At 44.9% G+C, this 26,153-nt stretch overlaps 2 protein-coding genes across 2 annotated transcripts; both read right to left on the bottom strand.

Annotated features, from left to right (window-relative positions):
• Positions 1-5,688: 5,688 nt before the first annotated feature.
• Positions 5,689-6,654, bottom strand: LOC125629138 (olfactory receptor 51G2-like). Its single transcript, XM_048834443.2, has one exon. It carries the CDS (start codon positions 6,652-6,654, stop codon positions 5,689-5,691), a length of 966 nt encoding a protein of 321 aa, XP_048690400.2.
• A 9,795-nt stretch (positions 6,655-16,449) lies between these two features.
• On the bottom strand, positions 16,450-17,412 carry LOC125629139 (olfactory receptor 52N4-like). The gene has a single exon (XM_048834445.2). It carries the CDS (start codon positions 17,410-17,412, stop codon positions 16,450-16,452), a length of 963 nt encoding a protein of 320 aa, XP_048690402.2.
• Positions 17,413-26,153: the final 8,741 nt, after the last annotated feature.

Genomic DNA, 26,153 nt, shown 5'->3' with positions numbered 1-26,153 from the left:
TTGTGAGAATGTGACAACTGTGCCACTCGAGAGCCCACGTCTTTTGACTGTTTGAAAAAATGCCACCTTTCCGATCACTGCTTGTATATGGCAGATTGTCTATTTTTCCAGCCTCTTATTCCACTTTCAGTGAACGCAGGGGTCTCTCAACTGGAAAACTGTCTTCAAGGAAAAGAGAAAACTGCAGCTGCCTTCTCACTGTACTCTAAAAATGTTTTGTTATATTCCAATGTAAATGAGAAAGACTGAGACACAACTTTGCTTAACATAGTGTCCGTAGTTCACTTTCTCTCCTTCTTTGGACTTTATGCCTCTTGATAATCTCAGGCATTTGGATTTCTCTGCTCTTTATTTGATGTCTTGCTCCTATTACCTGGCCCAGCTGTGGGACTCTTGCTGGTGTTTTTCACTGGCCAGCGGTGGGGGCCTTGGTGGAGCAGGTGTTGGGGGTAGACGAGAGGAGAGGAGGCAATCAGCGAGCAGCAGGCTGGGGAGCCATGGAGGAGGGGTCGTGGAGGACAGGAGGGAGTCAGTGAGTGGTGATTGGTGGGCCATGGAGGTGGGCGGAGGAGGAGGGGAGGGACTCAGTCAGTGTTGAGTGGCAGAGTCAAGGGGGTAAGGGTGAAGGAGAGGATGGACGCAGCAAGCGGCAAGAGTGGGTCCGTGGAGGAGGAGAGTCAGTGAGTGGTGGGTGTGGGGCCACAAGGGTTGGAGGAGGGGAGAGACTCAGTGGGTGGCAGGGTCTCTCGGAGGAGAAGAAGAGGCACTCAGGGAGAAGCGGCAGGTGGCAGGGGCCTCAGTGGAGGGTGGAGTAGGGACAGGAAGAGGTGGAGACTGGGCAGAGCCATGGGAGAAAAGCAGAAGGGTCCTTGGGGCAGAGCACAGGTAGGGTCACCATGACCAAGGTGTCCGCACTCTCAAAGGTGGCGGGTTAGGGGCTGCATGGTTGGGGAGGTTTAGCCTCCACTGGCCTATTCTACCCACCACCTATGTAAGGTGGCCCTCCCTGGGCTACTTCCTACCACTGCCCTGCGAATGTCCCAAGGTGTCCATCTGGGGTAAGGCAGCATGAAGGGTGTCTGCTCACCCCAAGGCACTTTCTGGTGGTTGCGTGTAGCAAGACCATTCTCCTACTCTCTTGGGAAGCAATTGCCTCTTTCTTTGGTATGGCCGAACCACCCAGGGACAGCTCAGTTCAAACAACAAATAAAGGGGATCAATCAATCCAGCTTTCATATGAGAGATGAATGATTTCCTCTCAGGCTGTCCCTGCAGCACCTCCCTTCCCACAGGGAGGGAGCTTTGGGCAGTTGTTCATGGGGAGATTCTGCCTTCCCTCAGCTCACCTCCCCTGGACCTGCTGGGAGCAGGCCTGCTCTGCTCGCTGGTCTGCCAAAAAATGAGCTGCTCCCCTGCCTTTCTGCCTTTATCAAGCACTCCTTTTCGGACTTGATTTGTCTACCCCATTTTCCAGATAATTTACTGGCTAAATGTTTGGCTTTTTTGAACTCAATTGGAAATGTAGCTACACGTTCAGTGGCTTTGGGAAGTAATCCTGCTGCTTCGTATCGATCTGAGTCTTTGGATTGTCGCAGTTTTGAAACAGCATTTACCATTTCCAGAATCTTTCTTTGGAGCACAATGAAAAACACAAAACTAAAATTTTCCATTAATTTCTTTAATGCTGAAGGCTTGTAAAATTCAACGGCATTTTTGCTGAGAAGAATGATGTCCGTGAGTGCCTTCATTGTGTCTAAACACTGCATGTGAGAGGAAGGAGTGATTCATACTGGTTGTTGATAGGTAAGAAGTTTTTTGCAGGAGTGGTGCGTGAAATTCTGTGGCCTGCGTCGTGCAGGAGGTCAGACTAGATGATCATAATGGTCCCTTCTGACCTAAATATCTATGAATCTATGAATTGTGTAGTCAGTTGATTGACCAAGTTTTCATTTCTTATGAAATATTTTTCAAATGGCCAAATAAACAATGTCTGGTTTCCTACTCTAACCTCATAGGAAAATAGCGCAGAAAAAGGGATTTATCTGATTCCAGTCTCTGGGAAGCCGTCTCATGCAGTGGTGTTACATTCACCTTACGCAGAAAGTGTGCTTCCCAAAGTTATACCTTTCAACTTTCACCATTTATTTGAAGATTTCACTAGGTACACATCTCTTTACACGTCACTAAAATCCAACCTGTCAGTTTGTCCCAGTTCCCCAATGTAAGCAGGGGAATGCTCCTGCTATTGTGGGAAACTTTCCTGGCTTCTGCACTACCCTGGTGGAGTTGGCGAGTCTGAATCCTCACTTCCACTTCCTTTACCCAGAGGTCTACCTGACCTCAAGGACTCGCCTTCCACTCTCCTGTGTGGCAGAGTCCGTGTAGTGGGGACACAGCTCGGCCCAGGATTCCTGGGAGGCTGAACCCCCAGTCTCATCGTGGGGGCTAGGGTGTTCCCTCGGACCGGGGCTAGGGTGTCCCCACTCCTGGGTACTCTCTTCACACCAGACCCTTCTCGAACCCACTGATCACTACATTAAGTTCAAACCAAATATAATTTATTCAACAGCAGCTGTAAAAAAAGGAAAAAATGGGAAATGTTCGAGGAAACAAGGAACCCCGCTCTGTGGGCATGGGAAACACCACCAACAGCCATCTCTGAGATGTAAGAAATATTTCCCAATTTGTTCCTCACATGTCCCCAGCCTATTGCCCAGGCCCTGGCTGCTCCATGGTGATACTGCAGGGAAGGAGCCTGGTATGGCGGTGGGCACACTCCCTCAGGCTCTAGGTGGCAGGACCTTTCTTGCCAGCATCTGTCCTCCCAGCAGATTCACATCTCACCTTCTGAGTCTAGCCTTCAATGCCGTCTTCTCTAGTGACGTCTCCCTGTGCTGGGCCATTTGAAGATGTCCCCACCTTACTCTCCCCAGCTGCTCATAGTGCTTGGCTCCTGGGTTACTTGTGACATGTCCGCCACCCACTATCTTGGCTTTGGCCCCACAGATCATCTGCCTTTCTTTCTCTCCCCATGAGATATTCTCCTTCTGATCAGAAGAAGTGCGTGAATTGGAGCCCTCTCTGTTTAAAAGTTGAAGGGTTTTCAACTCGACTTTGGAACAAAAATGCCCCCTTGCTTGCAAAGGAGCTGGAACTGGCCTGCGTACCTGGCCCACTGCCTCCAGAACTTGGAGATAGGCCTAGTTCCTAGACAAGCCCCCAAACTGCAAAACACCTGGGCACTAATCAGCACTCTCAGGAGAGGGAGAGAGAGAGAGCAAGAGAGGGCCTTTAAATCTATGAAGAAGAGTATGGCAGACTGTGCAGAACAGAGTAACAGAAGGCTTCATGGTATGCAGATTTCATTAATGAAGGGCATATTAAGGAAGGATTTCAACAAATAAGTAAATATTAATCACAATGATTTACTATGAAGAGCAAGGTAAACATGCTGAAAATTTATATTTTATTATGGAGGCATCAATAGTGAAGCCACAGTTAAAGCTGAGTCAACTTTTGCTCTTAGAGCAGGGATTCAACTTCTGTATCTATGAAATATGGTGTAGCCTTAGCCAACACGACAAGACTTACTCTCTGAGTGCAGAATGAGTTTTCAGAGAATTTACAAGTCAACCTGCTAAGTAGTTTAGGAATGCATATACGTAGTCTTCCTCCCTTAAAACTTCTTCTTCCTTATACGTATTCCACTGAACACCCTAATTCCCTGGACAAAACAGGATACTTTATTCCAGAAGGAGAAGCTTTAAGGGTACAGGACTGCAGGTTTGCTAACTGGGATTTTTGGGGGTGAAGAATACAAGCTTTCGTTTTGGGAGGCTGTGACCATGGTCGCTGGAGGGGCTATACTGAGAATGCTCAATCAGGGCAAACTACAAGGAATAAGACAGACAATCCCCAAATCTGGTGGCTTATTCTTATAATTGATTCACCAAAACAGTAGCCAAACAGCTTCTATAATACCTTCCTGGTTCCCAAGAAGCCAAAATACCGTTCTCTTTAAGCAATCTAGCCCTTGGCTCTCACCCACAGAGCCAAATCCATCTATTAAGGGTTATATAAAATCTTATTCACCATCTGTAAAGTTCTACTGCTCTCAAGAGATCGGACACATTTCAAACCATGTCAAATAAACACTTACAGACAACTCTTATTCACAAATCTAAGATTAATTTTAAACAAAAAGAAAGAGAGTTATTGTGGTAAAAGATTGTTATACATATAGATATGAATCCAGTTCACAGGTCAGTTTCAAAGCAGAAATGGTGAGTCTGCCGATTTGTAGAAATCCTTCTGGAATTAATGGAAAAAGTCATAGTCCAATAGGCAGTCCATAAGCAGAGTGTTTTCAAATTCTTCCATGAGAATTGCAGGGCTAATTCACAAGTCCTCCATCTTGTTACTTGAACATCCCCTGAAAAAGCTTAAGTAGATCTGAGATAGTAAGGATCAGGCCCAAAAGTCCCTTTATAGCTGAAATTCAGCTGATTACCTCTTGTCCCCAAATGACCACAGCAGGCCTTCTTTGGGTGAAGAATAAGTAATGTGCATTTTTGCTTTGAAATAAATCTCGATTTGCTATGTCTACACTGATAACTAGCAGCATTGATTAGCAAAAGGCCATTAACCATTGAAATGGTTCACAGGTAGTTGACTAAAAACTTCAAAGAGAAATAAAGACAATGATATTATTACAACACAAGTTTCATCGAAATGGTAATATCCTCTTTTGACCTCTGAGTCAAGAGAATAGGTCATGAAACATGACTTACAGGAACTGAAATTTATCATCTACAAGCTAATTTGGTCACACTGTTGAATCATAGAATCATAGAATCATAGAATATAAGGGTTGGAAGGGACCCCTGAAGGTCATCTAGTCCAACCCCCTGCTCGAAGCAGGACCAATTCCCAGTTAAATCATCACAGCCAGGGCTTTGTCAAGCCTGACCTTAAAAACCTCTAAGGAAGGAGATTCTACCACCTCCCTAGGTAACGCATTCCAGTGTTTCACCACCCTCTTAGTGAAAAAGTTTTTCCTAATATCCAATCTAAACCTCCCCCACTGCAGCTTGAGACCATTACTCCTCGTTCTGTCATCTGCTACCATTGAGAACAGTCTAGAGCCATCCTCTTTGGAACCCCCTTTCAGGTAGTTGAAAGCAGCTATCAAATCCCCCCTCATTCTTCTCTTCTGCAGGCTAAACAATCCCAGCTCCCTCAGCCTCTCCTCATAACTCATGTGTTCCAGACCCCTAATCATTTTTGTTGCCCTTCGCTGGACTCTCTCCAATTTATCGACATCCTTCTTGAAGTGTGGGGCCCAAAACTGGACACAGTACTCCAGATGAGGCCTCACCAATGTCGAATAGAGGGGAACGATCACGTCCCTCGATCTGCTCGCTATGCCCCTACTTGAACTTGTAATAAGATACAGGTAAACCCAGACAAATACAATTAGTATCTACTTTTGATTCTCCAACAATACAGGCCTATATTTCAAGAACTCTAGTTTATTTACCGTGGCTTTCCTAGCTATACATGAGGAACGGCCCTGTTTACCATTTCAATACTTTTCTTATATGTCCTTAAGGATTCCTTTTAGTGACAGAGGCACTTGGACACCGCGGGCCATATTGGCTCTGAGAGAGACAGATTAGACAGACCAAATCAGTGCCCACATTGGAGTCTCTTAGTGGAATAGTTTTGAAAGATCTTCATGATCCGTTTACGAATCTCTTTGGTTTTCATGCTGTATACAATGGGATTGAGCACCGGGGGGAAGAGGAGGTGGAGATAAGACAGAAGAATTTGACTCTGAGGGAGAGCCTGTTTCTTGAACCTGTGAATCATAGACAAACTGATCAGCGGGGTGTAGAAAAGCAGGATGACGCAGATGTGGGAGACACAGGTGTTCAGAGCCTTGACACGCTCTTGCCAGGATGTGATACTCAATACACTCTGAAGGATCATGATGTAAGACAAGACAATGAGCACTGAGTCTAATCCCAGAGAGGAAAAGAGAATAAATAAACCATAGAAGCTGCTGGGTGTTGTGTCTGCACAGGCCATCTTCATCACATCTTGATGCAAACAATATGAATAAGAGAGAGGTTGGATGGTGCTGTATGGCCACCTCTTGAGAAGAATGACAGCTGGGATATGCAGACCACTACCCCTGATTATTATCGCCAGCCCTATGTTTCCTATCCTTGCACTGGTTAAAGTCGAAGCGTATCTCAGCGGGTGGCGTATTGCAACAAAGCGGTCAAATGCCATGGCTAATAGTACAGAGGATTCCATGACAGAAAAAGTGTGAATAAAGAAAAGTTGGGTCAGACAGACATTAATGCCAATTTCTCTGGTGTTAAACAGGAAGACGCTGAGCATTGTTGGCAAGGTGGAAAGAGATAAGCCAAGGTCGGTGACAGACAACAGAGAAAGGAACAAGTACATGGGCTGATGGAGATTCTGCTGTGTCTTGATCACATACAGAATCAGACTGTTTCCTAGAATTGCAATGAGGTGCATGGAACAGAAAGGGATGGAGATCCAGGGGCCATCAGCTTCCAGCCCTGGAATGCCTGCTAGGAGGAATCTTGCAGGACTGATGCTGGTTTCATTGCAGGTTGGCATGATTACTGGGAAGGTTCTGGTCAGTTTATTCAACCACATCCCCTACAATTAAAAGCAACATTATTAAAAATATGTGACACCATGACAGAAAATATGACCCATTCTGCGCCCACTCTTCAGACAGGTTGGGGTTCAGACAGAACCTTGATTAAAAACCCTGGTGGTACTCACACATCCCCAGATCAGTTAGAACATCCCATTACTAATAATATCCTGTTCTTATATAGAGCTTTGCATTTATGAATCTCAAAGTGATTTACAAAGGAGCATAAGTATCAGTGGTTCTGAGTCAAAGCCCATTGACACTCATAAGAAGGAGGATGTAGATCCTCATTTAACTGAGGGGAAAACTAAAGCACAAAACAGGTAAGCAACTTGTGCAAGGTGACTCAGGAGATCAGTGACAGAACTCAGGTCTCCCGGCTCTCAGCTGACTGCCCCGTCACTATACTAGTCCACACCCTCTCCCCTAGAAGGAGCTTGACATATGAAGACTTGTATGAACTCATTATTAAAGGGAACATAACAAAAGGCGAGTGGACCTGCACCTAAACACTAGATCAATGATGTGTATTGTGAATGGTCCATGGGCTGAGAAGCGTTCATACAAACTTCTCAGTGATGACTGACAGGGACTTGTCCAAAGCCACACAAGGAGGCTGTGGTAGAACAGGGAACACAATCCAGCTCTGCTGTGTTTTAGCTGTAAATAAGGCTTCCCTCGCTGTTGTACATGATGTTATTATTGGAGGGGGAGGAGATGAAAAGAAAAGGAGCCTCTGAAGACTGTGAATGTTAGCTGTGTCCTATCTTCATTCTAGATGCCTCCTTTGCTCACACTGGGTGAGATCCAGCCCTGTGGAGAGAGCCAGAAATTCCTCAACAGGGAGTTTTGCCATGTGCAAAGTTTACTGTGAAAACCCCTATCCTCAGTTCTATGCATGACTCCGAGGGACATCAAGGGGTCCAACAGACCCTTACCCAGCAAAACCCTCATTGAAATTAAATTTTGTTGGAGCAAAGACAAAAAGCTCCATTTTCCCACTTATGGTATCCGAGCAGACACTCCAGGGGGTGTTAAATGCTAAGCAAGTGCCATGCCTTCAGAAGCTGCAGGAAATGCAGGGAGTGCAAGTCACCCTTTCAGAGGTTACACACACTCTCCCATTGGCTAGAAACTATGGTCAGATTATTCAGTATTTGCCACTCCAGGGTTAATTGCACCCCTTCCTGTTAAGTGTTTGGTGCTAGTGACTGTCAGTCAGGTTATGGGTCTAGATAGACCACAGCTGGGACGCGATATGGCCATGCTGAGGCTCCTTCTTACCATACACAGCCCCAGGCAAGTCAATGGTACTTACGAAAAAGTGCCACAAGGAGTTAAAAACACAAGCTGGCTTTCACTGGGATTTGGGTTCTTCACTCATGGAAAATTCTGCGCTACATGGGTAATGTTTGCACCATCTGGGCCCTCAGATTGCAAGCACCACAAGGGAGGGACCTGTCTTCCGAGGAGTTTGGGTCCTATATACAACAATGAATAACGATACTGATCATAAGAATGTGCAGGTCTCATTGGTTACAGATTAAACGTTCCAAGCAGTTGAGACTGCCTGTCCCTGTCCGTGAAATAACTCCAGTGTGATCAGCGCACTTACCAAAGCCACGAAAGTAGCAGCTGGAGAGTGTTCATCCTTGACTCCTGAGGAAGCAGAGCCTGAACAGCCTGGGCAGCAGCATTCCCTCTCTCTGTCAGGCACGCAGTGCAGCAATGTTTATAGTGCAGTGGGTAAAAGCTATGGAGGACAGATAATCAATTGGGAATCACCGTTGATCACATTGTTACCCGTTTTAGCTCGACCAGCACAAATGGAAAAGACTTAAAAGGTGAATGATTTGAAGTCTTTCTGCAGCGACTGGTGCAGTGTCCCGGATTTAGGGGTAACCCAATTCACAAGATTTCGCAACATTCAGCAATCGCCCATCTCAGAGCTGGGGTAAACGGTGTAATGCATGAGTCAGGGGACTGGCACTGACTTGCTTTCGGTCAGGATTTGACCCTGATAGTTTTTTCCACAAAGAGACGTTAGTTCTTGTGAAAGGTGCCAGCTTGACAGACCTGGAGATGCCTGTGCTATAAGGAGCCAAAATTCCACACGTACTACTGTGGATGGACACCACCAAGGGTTTACTGTTCGGCACATGGGCGAGTGAACTTGTAGTCTTTCCATTACCTGGATTTGAAGCAATTTATTTTATTGTGCAACTTAAACAAAGCAGCCAGATCTCCCCACAGTTCCAGGGAATCTCCCACAGCCCCCAGGTATATTCTGCAGCCACAACATACATCCTCCGAGGAACAGCCAAAGCCAACCCCACATCCATCCATTCTCCTCTCGTCTCCATCAAGCCCCGCTCCAACCATGAACTCATTATGCAGGCCCTTCTCCAGCCCAGTAATCCTCTCTCCCCAATTCCCTCCTCACCCTGTCACCCATTTCCCCACTCTAGGCCCCAGAGCCTTCATCCTGCCCTCTCAGTCCCTCCGTGCTGCCCTGCAGCCCCCCGTCCTCCTTTGTCTGTGTTTTCACCTACCTGCATGGTTCCATTCTGGACACCAGTTCTCCTACTCCTGGCCTCTTCCACCTCCTCCCTGTCCCGACTCCAACTGCTCCCCCCCATTGGATCTTTCCCCCAAATCCCTATGAGCAGCTCCCCTCAACTTCTCATCAGCCCTGTTCCCCAGCCCCTCACACACCATCAGCCCTGCCATATCCCCTGCCCTGAGGGCACAAGGGGGCCTGTTCCCTGTCCTGACCCTCACACATCAACAGCCCATCCATATCCCTTGCCCTGAGAGGATAAGGGGGCCTGTCCAGCACTCTGCCCCTCACACACCATCAGCCCCTCCGTATTACCTAACGTGAGAGGACAATTCTATTTGCCCTGCCCCTCACAGGCCATTGGCCCCTCCATTTCACTCTTTTGGGCAGTTGTTCAGTGTCATAAATATAAAGGGAAGGGTAAACCCCTTTAAAATCCCTCCTGGCCAGAGGAAAAATCCTCTCACCTGTAAAGGGTTAAGTAGCTAAAGGTAACCTCGCTGGCACCTGACCAAAATGACCAATGAGGAGACAAGATATTTTCAAAAGCAGGGAGGAGGGAGAGAAACAAAAGGTCTGTGTCTGTCGGTACGCTGCTTTTGCCGGGAATAGAACAGGAATGGAGCCTTAGAACTTTTAGTAAGTAATCTAGCTAGGTATGTGTTAGATTATGATTTCTTTAAATGGCTGAGAAAAGAACTGTGCTGAATAGAATGACTATTCCTGTCTGTGTGTCTTTTTTGTAACTTAAGGTTTTGCCTAGAGGGATTCTCTATGTTTTGAATCTAATTACCCTATAAGGTAATTTTACAGAGGTGATTAGTTTACTTCTATTTACTTCTATTTCTATTAAAAGTCTTCTTGTAAGAAAAGTGAATGCTTTTTCCTTTTTCTCAGATCCAAGGGTTTGGGTCTGTGGTCACCTATGCAAATTGTTGAGGATTTTTATCAAGCCTTCCCCAGGAAAGGGGGTGTAGGGCTTGGGAGGATGGGGGGGGGAAGACGTTTCCAAGTGGGCTCTTTCCCTGTTATATTTGTTAGATGCTTGGTTGTGGCAGCAATAAAGTCCAGGGACAAAAGGTAAAATAGTTTGTACCTTGGGGAAGTTTTAACCTAAGCTGGTAAAAGTAAGCTTAAGGGTTTTTCATCCACGTCCCCACATCTGTACCCTAGAGTTCAGAGTGGGGAAGGAACCTTGACACCACCAAATGTCCAGGTGACTGAATTGCTTTCAGTACTAAGTCCTTCACAACCTAGGTTGGCTGATAGCTGATTTTCCCCATAGTTTTGTGGAGACCTTGGCCAATTGGAGCAGCAGTGGAGATTTTTGCCTATGGTTCATTGGCCTCATACTCAGAACAACCAAGTAGAGCAGATTTGGGTTGAACGTCTCAAACGTGTGGATGCCACTGGGGACAAAGACTTTATTGAAATTTGACTATTTTCTCTTTTCTTGCTCTTGCTACATTTTAGCAAAGTTACGTTTGAAATACTGTTTTCTCAGATGAACTTGATAAAAACAAAACTGTGCAGCAAGAGGAACTTTTCGAAAACGTTCTTCATATTCGGGCGCATATGCCGTCAAGGTTCCTCCCCCACTCTGAACTCTAGGGTACAGATGTGGGGACCTGCATGAAAACCTACTAAGCTTACTTTTACCAGCTTAGGTTAAAACTTCCCCAAGGTACAAATTAATTTTATCCTTTGTCGTTGGAATATCCACTGCCACCACCAAACTCTAACTGGGTTTACTGGGAAATGTAGTTTGCACACATCTTTCCTCCCAAAATCCTCCCAACCCTTGCACCCCACTTCCTGGGAAAGGTTTGGTAAAAATCCTCACCAATTTGCATAGGTGACCACAGACCCAAACCCTTGGATCTGAGAACAAGGAAAAAGCATTCAGTTTTCTTACAAGAAGACTTTTAATAGAAGTAAAGGAATCACCTCTGTAAAATCAGGATGGTAGATACCTTACAGGGTAATAAGATTCAAAACATAGAGAATCCCTCTAGGCAAAACCTTAAGTTACAAAAAAGTACACAGACAGGAATAGTCATTCTATTCAGCACAACTCTTTTCTCAGCCATTTAAAGAAATCATAATCTAACACATACCTAGCTAGATTACTTACTAAAAGTTCGAAGACTCCATTCCTGTTCTGAAGCAGCATGCAGACAGACACAGACCCTTTGTTTCTCTCTCTCCTCCCAGCTTTTGAAAGTATCTTGTCTCCTCATTGGTCATTTTGGTCAGGTGCCAGGGAGGTTACCTTTAGCTTCTTAACCCTTTCAAGTGAGATGATTTTTCCTCTGGCCAGGAGGGATTTTAAAGGGGTTTACCCTTCCCTTTATATTTATGACACGCCCCCCAAATCTCAGCTAGGGTGAAACACTGGCTGGGATTTCTTCCTGGAGCTCTAGGAAAAACAGAGTTAATAAGACACATGCATCTCTAAATATACTACCAAGTACATAAAGACTAACAATATTTTCTACATCTCAAGGATGATTTTAACCAGTTGATTCTGGGAAACTTTCACAGTAGAGTGCATCAGCCACTTTGTTAGAAGCTTCTGAGATGTGTTGGATGTCAAAATCAAAATCTTGGAGAGCTAAACTCCAGCGAAGAAGTTTTTTGTTATTTTGTTTGACGGTGTGAAGCCACTTCAGTGCAGCATGGTCGGTTTGCAGGTGGAAACGCCGTCCCCAAACATATGGGCGTAGCTTTTCCAGAGCGTAGACAATGGTGTAACATTCTTTTTCAGTGACTGACCAGTTGCTTTCCCTCTCAGACAGTTTTTTGCTGAGAAACACTACAGGGTGGAATTCTTGATCAGGTCCTTTCTGCATTAAAACTGCTCCCACACCACGCTCAGACGCATCTGTGGTTACTAGGAACGGTTTGTCAAAGTCTGGGGCCCTTAGTACAGGGTCAGACATGAGTGTCGCTTTAAGCTTATTAAAGGCCTTCAGACACTTTTCGGTCCACTGAATGGCATTTGGCTGTTTCTTTTTGGTTAGGTCTGTCAGTGGGGTGGCGATTTGGCTGTAGTGCGGTACAAATGGTCTCTAATAACCGGCCAAGCCTAAGAAGGATTGGACCTGTTTCTTTGACTTTGGGACAGGCCACTTTTGGATAGCATCCACTTTGGCCTGTAGGGGGCTGAAAGTTCCTTGACCCACCTGGTGTCCAAGGTAAGTCACTCTGTTTAGTCCTATTTGACACTTCTTAACCTTAACAGTTAGTCCTGCCTCCCTTATGCGCTCAAGGACTTTTTGTAGATGTTCCAGGTGGTCTGCCCAGGAATCCGAAAATATGGCCACATCGTCAAGGTAGGCGACTGCATATTCTCCTAATCCCGCTAGGAAACCATCTACAAGTCTTTGGAAGTTGGGGGGTGTGTTCCGCAGCCCGAAAGGGAGGACATTAAATTCATGCAGCCCGACATGGGTGGTGAAGGCTGACCTTTCCTTGGTGGATTCATCTAGCGGTACCTGCCAGTACCCCTTGGTTAAGTGCAAGGTAGAAATGAACTGGGCCCATCCCAGTTTCTCTAATAGTTCATCTGTGCGTGGCATTGGATAGTTGTCTGGGCGAGTTACAGGATTTAGCTTACGGTAGTCCATGCAGAAACGTATCTCCCCATCTGCTTTGGGAACTAGAACCACTGGAGATGCCTAGGCACTGCCAGAGGGGCAGATTACACCCATCTGTAGCATATCCTGGATCTCCCGTTCTATAGCAGTTTTAGCTTGAGGAGACACCCGGTAAGGTTGGGCTCTAATTGGGTGAGCATTACTTGTGTCAGTGGAGTGGTATGCCCGTTCAGTCAGTCCTGGGGTGGCTGAGAACGTCGACACGTAGCTAGTGCACAGCTCCTTGATCTGCTGTCACTGCATACGCCCAAGGGTCATGGAGAGGTTCACCTCTTCCACACCACCAGCACATTTCCCTTTGTAGTAAACACCTTCAGGCCTCTCAGCGTCATCTCCTCCCTGGGCTGTAAACTGACAAACCTGTAATTCTCTGGCTTATGCTCAAATAAACTGGTTAGTCTCTAAAGTGCCACAAGTACTCCTTTTCTTTTTGTGAATACAGACTAACATGGCTACTACTCTGAAACCTAACACCTTTGTCTCTAGGCAAATAGACAGAAAAAGACTCTCGTTGCTCTTAGCTAAAAAAAAAAAAAAACTTCGGGTCTGTAAAGACTTGTGCATTTCCCTGCAGGAGGTTAACTACCCTGCCTTTAGGAAGAGAAAACTCCAGCTCACAAAAGACAATCCCCTTTTGTCTCTGCTCTGGCCCCCAAGCAGAGACAAAAAAACCTCTAACTGCTTTCTGCTTAAAACCTGCTTTCCAGCAGCCCAAAGGAAAAAAAAATCCTTTTAAAATCTGTGCTTCTGGTTCAAAAAATCTCAAAATGATTTCAAGTTAATCCCACCGCTCTGCCACCATGTCAAGGTTCCTTCCCCACTCTGAACTCTAGGGTACAGATGTGGGGACCTGCATGAAAAATCCCCTAAGCTTACTTTTACCAGCTTAGGTTAAAACTTCCCCAAGGTACAAACTATTTTACCTTTTGTCTCTGGACTTTATTGCTGCCACCACCAAGCGTCTAACAAATATAACAGGGAAAGAGCCCACTTGGAAATGTCTTCCCCCCCCCCTTCAAATCCCCCCAAGCCCCACACCCCCTTTCCTGGGGAAGGCTTGATAAAAATCCTCACTAATTTGCATTGGTGAACACAGACCCAAACCCTGGGATCTTAAGAACAATGAAACAGCAATCAGGTTCTCAGAAGAAAAATTATAATTAAAGAAAAAGTAAAAGAATCACCTGTAAAATCAGGATGGTAAATACCTTACAGGGTAATCAGATTCAAAACATAGAGAATCTTTCCAAGCTAAACATTAACTTACAAAAAGACACAACAACAGGAATACACATTCCATTCAGCACAGCTTATTTTGTCAGCCATTTAAACAAAACAGAATCTAACGCATATCTAACTAGAGTGCTTACTGACTCTTTACAGGAGTTCTGACCTGCATTTCTGCTCTGGTCCCAGCAAAAAAAAACACACAGACAGAGAGAACCCTGTGTTTCCACACACACACCCCTCCTGCTTTGAAAGTATCTTGTCTCCTCATTGGTCATTTTGGTCAGGTGCCAGCGAGGTTGTCTTAGCTTCTTAACCCTTTACAGGTGAAAGGGTTTTTCCCTCTGGCCAGGAGGGATTTAAAGGTGTTTTACCCTTCCTGTGGCGGTTCAATACAAGACAGGACACGGCTTTAGGCAAGCAAGTGGCTGCTCTGCTGACGGGGTTCTTCTCTGTCAGCTTTTCCACCTCTCTTTTATTTCTCTCCCCCCTGCGCATTACATACTCCGACTGCAAAAGGCATCAACAAAGGAAATAATATGACTTTGATTAATATTCTTATTTACCAGCCTCTATCTACTACAATCTTTATTCTCAGGCCTTGAGCCTAGGCCGAGGAAGCTTCCCACGATTGATGTCCTTATTTTGACTTCCCAGATGGTCCGTGTTTCCATGGTCCATGTCCTTGGACAGAGCAGAGCAATGTGTGCATTGCTCCTACACAACAGTCAGGGTGTGCCCTGACTGTTTCCAGGTGCATGAACGCTACATGAACTCTTCACCCTTCCCTTTATATTTGTGACAGGTTGCAATCTGTGTTTAGAAAGCTTATGCTCAAATAAATTTGTTAGTCTCTAAGGTGCCACAAGTCCTCCTTTTCTGTTTCATCTGTTTCACAAACTCCAAGATGAAATCTTGACACCTATTTTTGATGTCTTGGACAATGGGAATGGTTAGTGTGTATTTTGAAAGTTCCAATTGAAAGCAAATCCAAAATCGACTGCGCAAAGCGGAAAGTTATTGGACTCCAAGGCGATGTTGCAGTTTAACACAGCACTCCATTACCCAAGTTGTTCAGAACCCCCAGCAGGGGCAACCTAACTATTTCATACCAGGCGGTGTCAGGAATAAATCAATGGAAACACAGAAATTCTGTCTGATCAAGGATTAAATGCAAGTAAGCATGCTCTTGTCTAAAACTGCAGTTTATTCAATTTTTAGGCACACACAGACATATGCAATAGGTTTAGAACTTCCCAGATATTTACCTAACATCTGCAACACTATTTAACAAACGACAGCAGGTTCTCAGTGGCGAGTTGCTCACCAGCAGAGAAGAAAGGGTTTCACGAAAAACATTTCTCAAGATGGCTTCAGAGGATTGATCCATACACTGTATTAGCTAAACTTTTTCAACTTCTACAAAACACATAGGTCATAGTGACCTCTACTCAATCATCACTTTTCCTAAGTTTCAATGAACTTTATTTCTCACTTATTTACTTGTCTCATAAGTCCAATCCTTCCATTCTGATTAGCAGAAACTGACAGCTAAATGTTTACTTTGCATCTAAAATCCTGCTTTAAAATTAACCCCAAAGTATGTAATGTTCTATTTTATTAATTCATTGTGGCTGAGTGCACATCTTATGGTTACAATTGGCTTGATCATATTCTGGGGTACACATCCCTGAAATCCAGGGTAACACAATGCAGTTCTCAAAAACACAGTTTCACAACGCTCACCAATAAGCACTAGTAGAATGTCCTCAATTCTTGCAGCACCTTTCCTGTATTAGAACTATCCAGTGGAAACTTTTAGTTTGTCCTCCAGGCTTCCTGAAGAATTGGACATAGGAAAATAAGGCAAATTTTGTTCACTGGATCATTGTACATGTGATAAAAAAGTTCAGTATTGTAGTTGCTTCCTTTGTCTTCGTCTATCAGAAAGCGTACCTTCAGTTTTTCAAGGTGATCAAGAAGTCTGTTCGCACAGGGTCTAATGGAAAGCCACCTTGCTTCAGAAAGATGCAGTATCTTCTAGAGGTCTGGATGTCACTGAAAGGCCGAGTGATACGGTATGTGGAGGTGGGGGTGGATGCGTGACACTGAAAGGGATCAGGTGATGGTCAGAAAGAGGGAACTCAGAAGTGGAGAGAGCAGTGCTTGGTGATGGAATGATAAGAGGTTAGGTGTGAGATGCTTCTCAGACTCTGAACTTCCACAAAATGAGAAGCTCAGACAAACTGGGACAGAACACCCTTGGTTGACAAGGAAGTATCCTTTCCCCCTCTCGTCATGCAGGTTTAAAGTAAGTGGCCCCCAAGTGAGTACATTCTGCAGGTGTATTTGCCCAATTTCTCGCGAAGCTCTTTGGTTTTGGCCCCATAAATGATGGGGTTGAGTGTGGTGGGGAAGAGGAAATAGAGGTTAGCCATGATGATGTGAATGTGGGGAGCGATGCCCTGACCATACCGGTGTGTCACAGTGGAGAAGAGGACTGAAGGATAAGACATCATCATCACACAGATGTGTGCTGTGCAGGTGTTGAGGGCTTTCTGGTGGGCTTTCTTGGAGGAGATTCTGAGGACAGCCCTGATGATCAGACCGTAGGAGAGGGCAATGAGTGTCAGGTCTAACAAGTTGACGACAAATGATATCACCAAGCCATACATCCTGTTCACTGTGATGTCCCCACATGACATCTTTGCCACAGCCATGTGGTCGCAGTAGGTATGGGGGATAATGCGGTTGGCACAGAATGTCTGTCTGCTCAGGAGCAGGGGTAGGGGCAGAGCAAAGAGAACAGCTCTCATTAAACACACTAGCCCTAGCTTAGCTATTCTTTCGTTGGTGAGGATGGTGGCATATCTCAGAGGGTTACATATGGCAACATAGCGATCGATGGCCATTGTCACAAGGATGGCTGAGTGCATCCCAGTCCCCGTGTGAAAGAAGAACATCTGGGTGAGACAGCCACCCACCGAAATAACTTCCAATTTGAACCAAAATATACACAGTGCCTTTGGTATGACAGAGCTAGACATGCTGATGTCTGTGAGCGCCAGCATGCAGAGCAGCAGGTACATCGGCTTGTGTAGGGTCTGCTCTTTACCTACAAGAAACAGAACCATGACATTTCCCAACAGGCTGATAATGTAGAACGTAGAGAAAGGGATGGAAATCCAGACGTGGGCAGCCTCCAGGCCAGGGATACCCATAAGCATGAATGTTGAACCGTCAGACGGGGTGAGATTGAAAACTGCCATGACTTGGTTGATGTGCCCATCAGGCTCAGAAATGCTCAATGTGCCTGTGAAGGGAGAGAAGAACAGTGACGGGGGTTACACACTTTATAACACATAGTAAAGTAAACAGTTTATAGTTCTTACCAATCTAGAAAGGGGGGTGATAAGTGAGGTGGCAACATTTACAAATGGCACCATGTTATTTAGGTGATAGTCAAGTCCACAGAAGTCCTCAGAGAGAGCTAACCAAGCCTGGTCAATGGGTGGCACGATAGCAGATGAACTTGGATGTTGTCAAGGTTCCTTCCCCACTCTGAACTCTAGGGTACAGATGTGGGGACCTGCATGAAAACCTACTAAGCTTACTTTTACCAGCTTAGGTTAAAACTTCCCCAAGGTACAAATTAGTTTTATCCTTTGCCCCTGGATTTCCACTGCCACCACCAAACTTTAACTGGGTTTACTGGGAAACGTAGTTTGCACACGTCTTTACCCCCAAAATCCTCCCAACCCTTGCACCCCACTTCCTGGGGAAGGTTTGGTAAAAATCCTCACCAATTTGCATAGGTGACCACAGACCCAAACCCTTGGATCTGAGAACAAGGAAAAAGCATTCACTTTTCTTACAAGAAGACTTTTAATAGAAGTAAAGGAATCACCTCTGTAAAATCAGGATGGTAGATACCTTACAGGGTAATTACATTCAAAACATAGAGAATCCCTCTAGGCAAAACCTTAAGTTACAAAAAAGACACACAGACAGGGATAGTCATTCTATTCAGCACAACTCTTTTCTCAATCATTTAAAGAAATCATAATCTAACGCATACCTAGCTAGATTACTTACTAAAAGTTCTAAGACTCCATTCCTAGTCTATCCCCGGCAAAAGCAGAATACAGACAGCCACAGACCCTTTGTTTCTCTCCCTCCTCCCAGCTTTTGAAAATATCTTGTCTCCTCATTGGTCATTTTGGTCAGGTGCCAGCGAGGTTACCTTTAGCTTCTTAACCCTTTACAGGTGAGAGGATTTTTCCTCTGGCCAGGAGGGATTTTAAAGGGGTTTACCCTTCCCTTTATATTTATGACAGATGTCAATAACTGAAATGTGTATGCACATTGGAGGGAAAAGCTTGAACTAATCAAACACGTAACAAGGTTCTAATTAAACTGTATGAACTCAGGGCATGGATCTGCGTGTCATGGTACACAGCTCTGTGAAAGCCTGCTCAAAGTGCAAGGTTTGACAGAAAATAAGCAAAACTTTGGAATCCAGGAGGACTGGGATTGGGACTCATACAGAAAAAACAATGTCATTCAATCAGTCAGTAAATGTTTCACCCTCCTCTGGACACCTCTGTGTAGTACTGGGCACCCTTCTCACACATGATATTGCAGAATTAGCGGGGCTCAGGCAAGGGCAACAAGAATGCCGAAGGGTTTGTGGAAACTGTCATACAGTGAGAGGTGAAAAAGACTGGGATTGTTTCCTTACAAAGGAGATCAATTAAAGGGGACATGAGAAAAGTCTATAAAATACTGACTCATAGAGAGTGGATTGAGAATGTGTCTCCCTGTCTCATAAAACAAGATCAAGAGGACATTCAATTAAACTGAAATGTGGTAAAGGAGAAATGGTCTGAAGTAAATAGGATGAAATTCAATAAGGACAAATGCAAAGTACTCCACTTAGGAAGGAACAATCAGTTGCACACATCCAACATGGGAAATGACTAACTAGGAAGGAGTACTGCGGAAAGGGATCTAGGGGTCATGGTGGACCTCAAGCTAAATATGAGTCAACAATGTAACACTGTTGCAAAAAAAGCGAACATCATTTTGGGATGTGTTAGCAGGAGTGTTGTAAGCAAGACACGAGAAGTAATTCTTCTGCTCTACTCTGTGCTGATTCGGCCTCAACTGCAGTATTGTGTGCAGTTGTGGGTACCACATTTCAGGAAGGATGTGGACAAATTGCAGAGAGTCCAGAGAAGAGCAACAGAAATGACGGAATGTCGAGAAAACATGACCTATTAGGGAAGAGCCTCATAAGGTCCCTTCCAACCCTGATATTCTATGATTCTATGATTCTATGGAGGAGGTATAAATACATGAAAGGATGGGGGTCGCTTTACCAAGTGTGAGGTAAGTCTAACAAGATAAATCAATTAACAGAAGGATAACAAGGGAGGAAAAATACCTTTTGAAATGGTGAGAGAATGGCCCGTTACAGATAGTTGACAAGAAGGCATGAGTAACAGGGGGGAGAAATTTGTATTAGGGAAATTAAATGTAGGTTTCGTAATGACCCAACCACTCCCAGCCTCTCTTCAGGCCTAATTGGATGGTATCCAGTTTGCAAATTAATTCCGGTTCTTCAGCTTCATGTTGGAGTCTGTTTTTCAAGTATTTTTGTTGAAGAATTGCCAATTTTAGGTCTGTTATTGAGTGACCAGAGATACTGAAGTGTTCTCCGACTGGTTTTTGAATGTTATGATTCCTGATGTCAGATTTGTTTCCATTTATTCTTTTGTGTAGAGACCGTCTGGTTTGGCCAATGTACATGGCATCGTTATTTTTGCTGACACAGACTATCACAGCTACCACTCTGAAACCGTACAATCCTGAAGAGTTCAAGTCAACTTGCTGCTGAATTCCTGCCCAGATGGTTCTAGACATGAACCCTGGAACCTTTCTTGAGCCCTCAGGACTAACTTAAATACAGAAAAAGGCAACTCACCGAAATGCCACTCTGCAGAGAGAGGATATCTCCTTAATGCACCTAGAAGGCAGAGCCCTGAGAATCAGTGTATGAATCTCACGTCTGACACTTGCCGTGCTGACCACCAACCTTTATGATTCCCCTGAACAGTCTCTGAGGACTTTCAGGTTGGCCAGGATTCCCAGACAATTCCCTCAGCTCCGTGAACAGCAGGAGGAGCAGAAAATAGACACTAGAGAACTTCAGCTGGAGAGCCTCCCTCGGGAGTAAAGAAATGATTCTCTGATCCCAGAGGCTCAGGTTGTCAGGACAAACTGAGTCTTCCAAATTGTTCAGCCTGTTGACAAATGTTTGGCTGTGTGAGTTTCTTTTTTCTGCCTCCTGTACTGACTCTGGCCAGATAGCCCACAGAGCAGGCTCCAATTGAACTGCCCAATAAATCCACAGAGTCGGTTGTCAGTGAAGGAACTTGGTCAGTTTTATTGTGAACGAGGCACTGTGCTAATGCCCCAGATCAGGGTTACAGGTACACGAACACATGTATGCCAAAACAATGGACTGGCTACATGAAGGGCAGGACTTTCTATTCTCTCCTCATTCAGAGAAAGACATTGCCTCTGAGATACACCTTTATGCATAAATGCAAACAAGTTAAGTATTACTCCTGATGTATCAGGGTACCACCCTCTAGTGTATTGACGTGCCACCCATTGATGTGTCCAGGTGCCATCCATTCCTTGTACATATTGGTTTCCTCAAATATCTCTATCCATTATGCCGTTCTCCTAACATTATCCTTCAGATGGGTCAGCGTCTTCCTGTTATCTTTGGGGAATGGGTTTGGCATCCAGGTGTTCTGGTATCAGCTTTCTGGAAACTGTTTGCATCTTTATTCTTCTGCCGAGCACAACATAGGAATGTGTGTTTCTGCAATATCAGTCCTGTTCCTGCCACATTCTGTAAGCCGGGCCTGTCCCTTGCTCACAACTTAACTTTGCTTTATAGCTGCAAAGTTTTGACTACTTTAACCCAGGTCTCAGGCCTCACACCAGGCCTCGACTACAAGGGATTATGTTTCAGGCCCTCTTCCTCCTACACAGCTTAACAACTGATGATGGCCTTCTTTCCTGTGTGTAATATACTGCCATCTGCACTGTGTGTGGGAAATGATTCCGTAAGCTATGGGAGCAAAAAGCATTTTCAATGGATCGTAGCAGCATAGCGCTGCATACCACCCATGCAGTAGCAATATTTCGTCGATTAGCTGTGAGAAGTAACTGCCACCCTGTGAAGGCCAAATGACGTGATCCGAAATTAATATAGGCCAAAGGGCATGAAATTGGATTTCTTCTCCCAGGATACTGCCATCAACAGTATTTGTCAGTGTCTTGTTGTGAGGTCTAAAGTGGATATATATCTGGCAACTCTCAATTGTTCTAGTAATTCATCTTCTCCTTCGATTGGGTAAACATGACATTTCAATAGTGTGTACATCTTTCAGAAATCGATGTAAAAAGAGGTTGTGCTATCCTGAGTCAGAATTAGTACCATGGGGACTTCTACACTCACTGTGTGATTCCTTCACCACTCCCAGGGCCAAAATCACCTGGCGTTCCTCTCACACAGTATCCCACATTGTACAAGGGAACAGCCATGGAATTTCCCCAATCTTTGCCCTGCAGCCATTTCAGTATGGTGCTATTTTAGGTAGGTGTGCCCTGCCAGGGTGAGAACACAGGGGAAAGGAATCAAACAACTTCTACATCTGGATATTTTGTTCGGGCTGCCGTCTCTCCCCCATACTTGCAGGTGTTTCCAGGAGTTCTCTTGTTTGGGGAGGGAAGTCACTAGATGATGTCTCACTCCACCTTATGTAGAATTAACATCGAGTGGGAATCCTTTGTTCCAAAAACAGTTCCCAATCCAGTTTGTGGAAACATACAGGTACCCAAAACGGAGTTCAGTGTCATGTGGTCTATTCACATGCTTTTGCATGCCCTGCTGAGTCATAGCAGTGATTAGCCATACGCAGTCTGGAGGGTTTTCAGGAAGGCTCACCAGATGGGGGATAAGGCCAGTTCATTACCCTGAATAGGTCCTTCACAATCCATTGTCAAGACTGGAAGCATTTTGCCTTGTGGGCGTCACCCAGTTGTAACTGCATTTGAAATACAGATACATAGTCAATATTCATAACTCCACATACAAAAATGGTACATGCCCACAAAGAGGATAATCCTTTTCAGCAAATCATAACTTTTCCAGTGACACCTGACAAGACATATCTTGTACGAAATGTATGATAATTATGTCAGAATTATATCAGAATCATTCAACTATGAAGAATATGGGGCACAGTGTCACAACAAGGTCATGAGGAGAATCCCCTCCATGGCTTTTAAAAGATTCAAATGACAGCAGTAAAGCACATTAGAAAACAGAATCTCAACTACACATAGAAAATGATGGGGTCTAAATTATCTGTTACCAATCAAGAAAGTGATCTTGCGGTCATGGTACAGAGTTCTCTGAAAACATCTGCTCCATGTGCCACAATAGCCCAAAAAGTTAACAGAATGTTGTGAACCACTAGGAAAGTGATTGATAAGAAGAAAGAAAATATAATAATGCCACTCTGTAATATAAAATATAAAATATAATATAAAATGCCACACAACAGACAGTCAACCTGTGGAACACCTTGCCAGAGGATCTTGTAAAGGCCAAGACCATAATAGAGTTCAAAAAAGAACTATATAAATTCATGAAGGATATGTCCATCAATGGCTATTAGCCAGAATGGGCAGGGATGGTGTCCCTAGCCTCTGTTTGCCAGAAGCTGGGAATGAGCAACAGGGGATGGATCACTGGATGATTCCCTGTTCTGTTCATTCCCTCTGGGGCACCTGGCACTGGCCACTGTCGGAAGACACAATACTGGGTTAGATGGACCTTTGGTCTGACCCAGTAGGGCCATTCTTATGTACTTATGTTTATTTTTGTGCTGAGCTGTCATAAAAATAAAGGGAAGGCTAAAACCCTTTAAAATCCCTCCTGGCCAGAGGAAAAATCCTCTCACCTGAAAGGGTTAAGAAGCTAAAGATAAACTCGCTGGCACCTGACCAAAATGAGGAGACAAGATACTTTCAAAAGCTGGAAGGAGGGAGAAAAACAAAGGGTCTGTGCCTGTCTGCATGCTGCTTCAGAACAGGAATGGAGTCTTAGAATTTAGTAAGTAATCTAGCTAGGTAAGTGTTAGATTATGATTTCTTTAAATGGCTGAGAAAAGAGCTGTGCTGAATAGAATGACTATTCCTGTCTGTGTGCCTTTTTTGTAACGTAAGGTTTTGCCTAAAGGGATTATCTATGTTTTGAATGTAATTACGCTGTAAGGTATTCACATCCTGATTTTACAGAGGTGATTCCTTTACTTGTATTAAAAGTCTTCTTGTAAAAAAACTGAATGCTTTTTCCTTGTTCTCAGATCCAAGGGTTTGGGTCTGTGGTCACCTATGCAAATTGGTGAGGATTTTTACCAAACCTTTCCCAGGAAGTGGGGTGCAAGGGTTGGGAGGATTTTGGGAGGAAAGACGAGGAACCCAGATAAATTTTGATGGTGGCAGTGGAAATTCGAGGGCAAAGGGTAAAATAATTTGTACCTTGGGGAAGTTTAAACCTAAGCTGGTAAAAGTAAGCTTAGGAGGTTTTCATGCAGGTCCCCACATCTGTACCCTAGAGTTCAGAGTGGGGAAGGAACCTTGACAGGTTGAGGAGAGGATGGATGCAGCAAGCGGCAAGCATGGTTCCATGGGAAGGAGAGTCAGTGAGTGTTGGGTGCAGGGCCACAAGGGTGGGAGAAGGGGAGAGACTCAGTGGGTGGCAGGGTCTCTCGGAGGAGAATGGGAGGCACTCAGTGAGAAGCAGCAGGTGGCAGGGGCCTCAGTGGAGGGTGGAGCAGGGACAGAAAGAGGTGGAGGCTGGGCAGAGCCATGGGAGAAAAGCAGAAGAGTGCTTGGGGCAGAGCACAGGTGGGGTCACCATGGCCCAGGTGTCCGCACTCTCAAAGGCTGCAGGTCAGGGGCTGCATGGCTGGGGAGGTTTAGCCTCCACTGGCCTATTCTACCCCCCACCTATGTAAGGTGGCCCTCCCTGGGCCACTTCCTACCACAGCCCTACGAATGTCCCAAGGCCTCCTTCTGGGGTAAGGCAGCCTGAAGGGTGTCTGCTCACCCCAAGGCACTTTTGGTGGTTGCGTGTAGCAAGATCATTCTCCTACTCTCTTGGGAAGCAACTGCCTCTTTCTGTGGTATGGCCGAACCACCTGGGGACAGCTCAGTCCAAGGGCTCTCCCCTGCTGGGATAGTCCAAACAACAAATAAAGGGGATCAATCAAGCCCAGCTTTCATAGAAGAGATGAATGATTTCCTTTCAGGCTGTCCCTGCAGCGCCTCCCTTCCCTCAGGGAGAGACCTTTAGGCAGTTGTTCATGGGGAGACTGCCTTTCCTCCGATCATCTCCCCTAGAGCTGCCGATAGCAGGTCTGCTCCCTGGTTTGCCACAAAATGAGCTGCTCTCCTGCCTTTCTGCCTTTATCACGCACTTCTTTTCGGTCTTGATTTGTCTGCCCCATTTTCCAGACAATTTACTTACTAAATGTTTGGCTTCTTTCAACTCATTTTGAAGTGTAGCTACACTTTCAGTGGCTTTGGGAAGTAATCCTGCTGCTTCGTATAGATTTGAGTCTTTGGATTGTCGCAGTTTTGAAACAGCATTTACCATTTCCAGAATCTTTCTTTGGAGCACAATGAAAAACACAAAACTAAAATTTTCAACTAATTTCTTTAGTGCTGAAGGCTTGAAAATTCAACGGCATTTTTCCTCAGAAGAATGATTTCCATGGGTGCCTTCATTGTGTGTAATCACTGAATGTGAGAGGAAGGAGTGATTCATACTGGTTGTTGATCAATTGTGTAGTCAATTGCTTGACCAAGATTTCATTTCTTAGGAAATATTTTTCAAATGGCCAAATAAACAATGACCGGTTTACAGCTCTAACCTTGTCAAAGTTTGACTCAGACTCACAATTTATCAGACCACTCTGTTTTATTAGCAAAGCTGCTCTGCTATTACATTTAGAAGTGAGCCCCCCGAGTGGGGCCTGTGTCTTTTAATTTATACAGTTTTTTGGAAAAACAAGTTACAGAGAAGTTACAGACAAAAGAAGAAAAAGATTTTAGTCACCACCCTTCGAGATCCCTGAGACCAGTCACGTATCTTCAATTACCTGCCACCCTTAACAATCTCCTTTAACAGCTTCCAGTTAACTTAACTAATTGCCCTACACACCTTCCATTCTGATGCCTGCTTCTTAGACGTGCTGGCTCTATCTTAATTGCTTCTCCATTCAAAAGCTAACTGTCCCTACGTGTGCTCCCTCGGATACTTTGTAACATGTTTTGGCATGCCCTCTCATATACAATGTATCCAGCATGTCCCCTTATACAACGTTATACTTATACAATGTTATACTTCCACACCTCATAAGAAAATAGTGCAGAAAAAAGGATTTATCTGATTCCAGTATCTGGGAAGCCGTCTCGTGCAGTGGTGTTACATTCACCTTATGCAGAAAGTGTGCTCCCCAAAGTTACACCTTTCAACTTTCACCATTTATATGAAGATTTCACAAGGTGCACATCTCTTTACACGTCACTAAAATCCAACCCATCAGTTTGTCCCAGTTCCCCAATATAAGCGGGGGAATGGTCCTGCTATTGTGGGAAACTTTCCTGGCTTCTGAACTACCCTGGTGGAATTGGCTAGCCAAAGAGTCTGAATCCTCATTTCTACTCCCTTTACCCAGAGGCCTGCCTGACCTCAAGGACTCCCCTTCCACTCTCCTGTGTGGCAGAGTCCGTGTAATTGTGACACAGCTGGGACCAGGATTCCTGGGAGGCTGAACCCCCAGTCTCATCATGGAGGCTAGGGTGTTCCCTCGGACAGGGGCTAGGGTGTCCCCATTCCTGGGTACTCTCTTCACAC

Source organism: Caretta caretta, chromosome 1, assembly GCF_965140235.1.
Source record: "Caretta caretta isolate rCarCar2 chromosome 1, rCarCar1.hap1, whole genome shotgun sequence".
NCBI classification, from domain to species: Eukaryota; Metazoa; Chordata; order Testudines; family Cheloniidae; genus Caretta; species Caretta caretta.
Note: the sequence above shows the minus strand (reverse complement) of the source record. Positions and strands in the feature narration are given on the sequence as shown.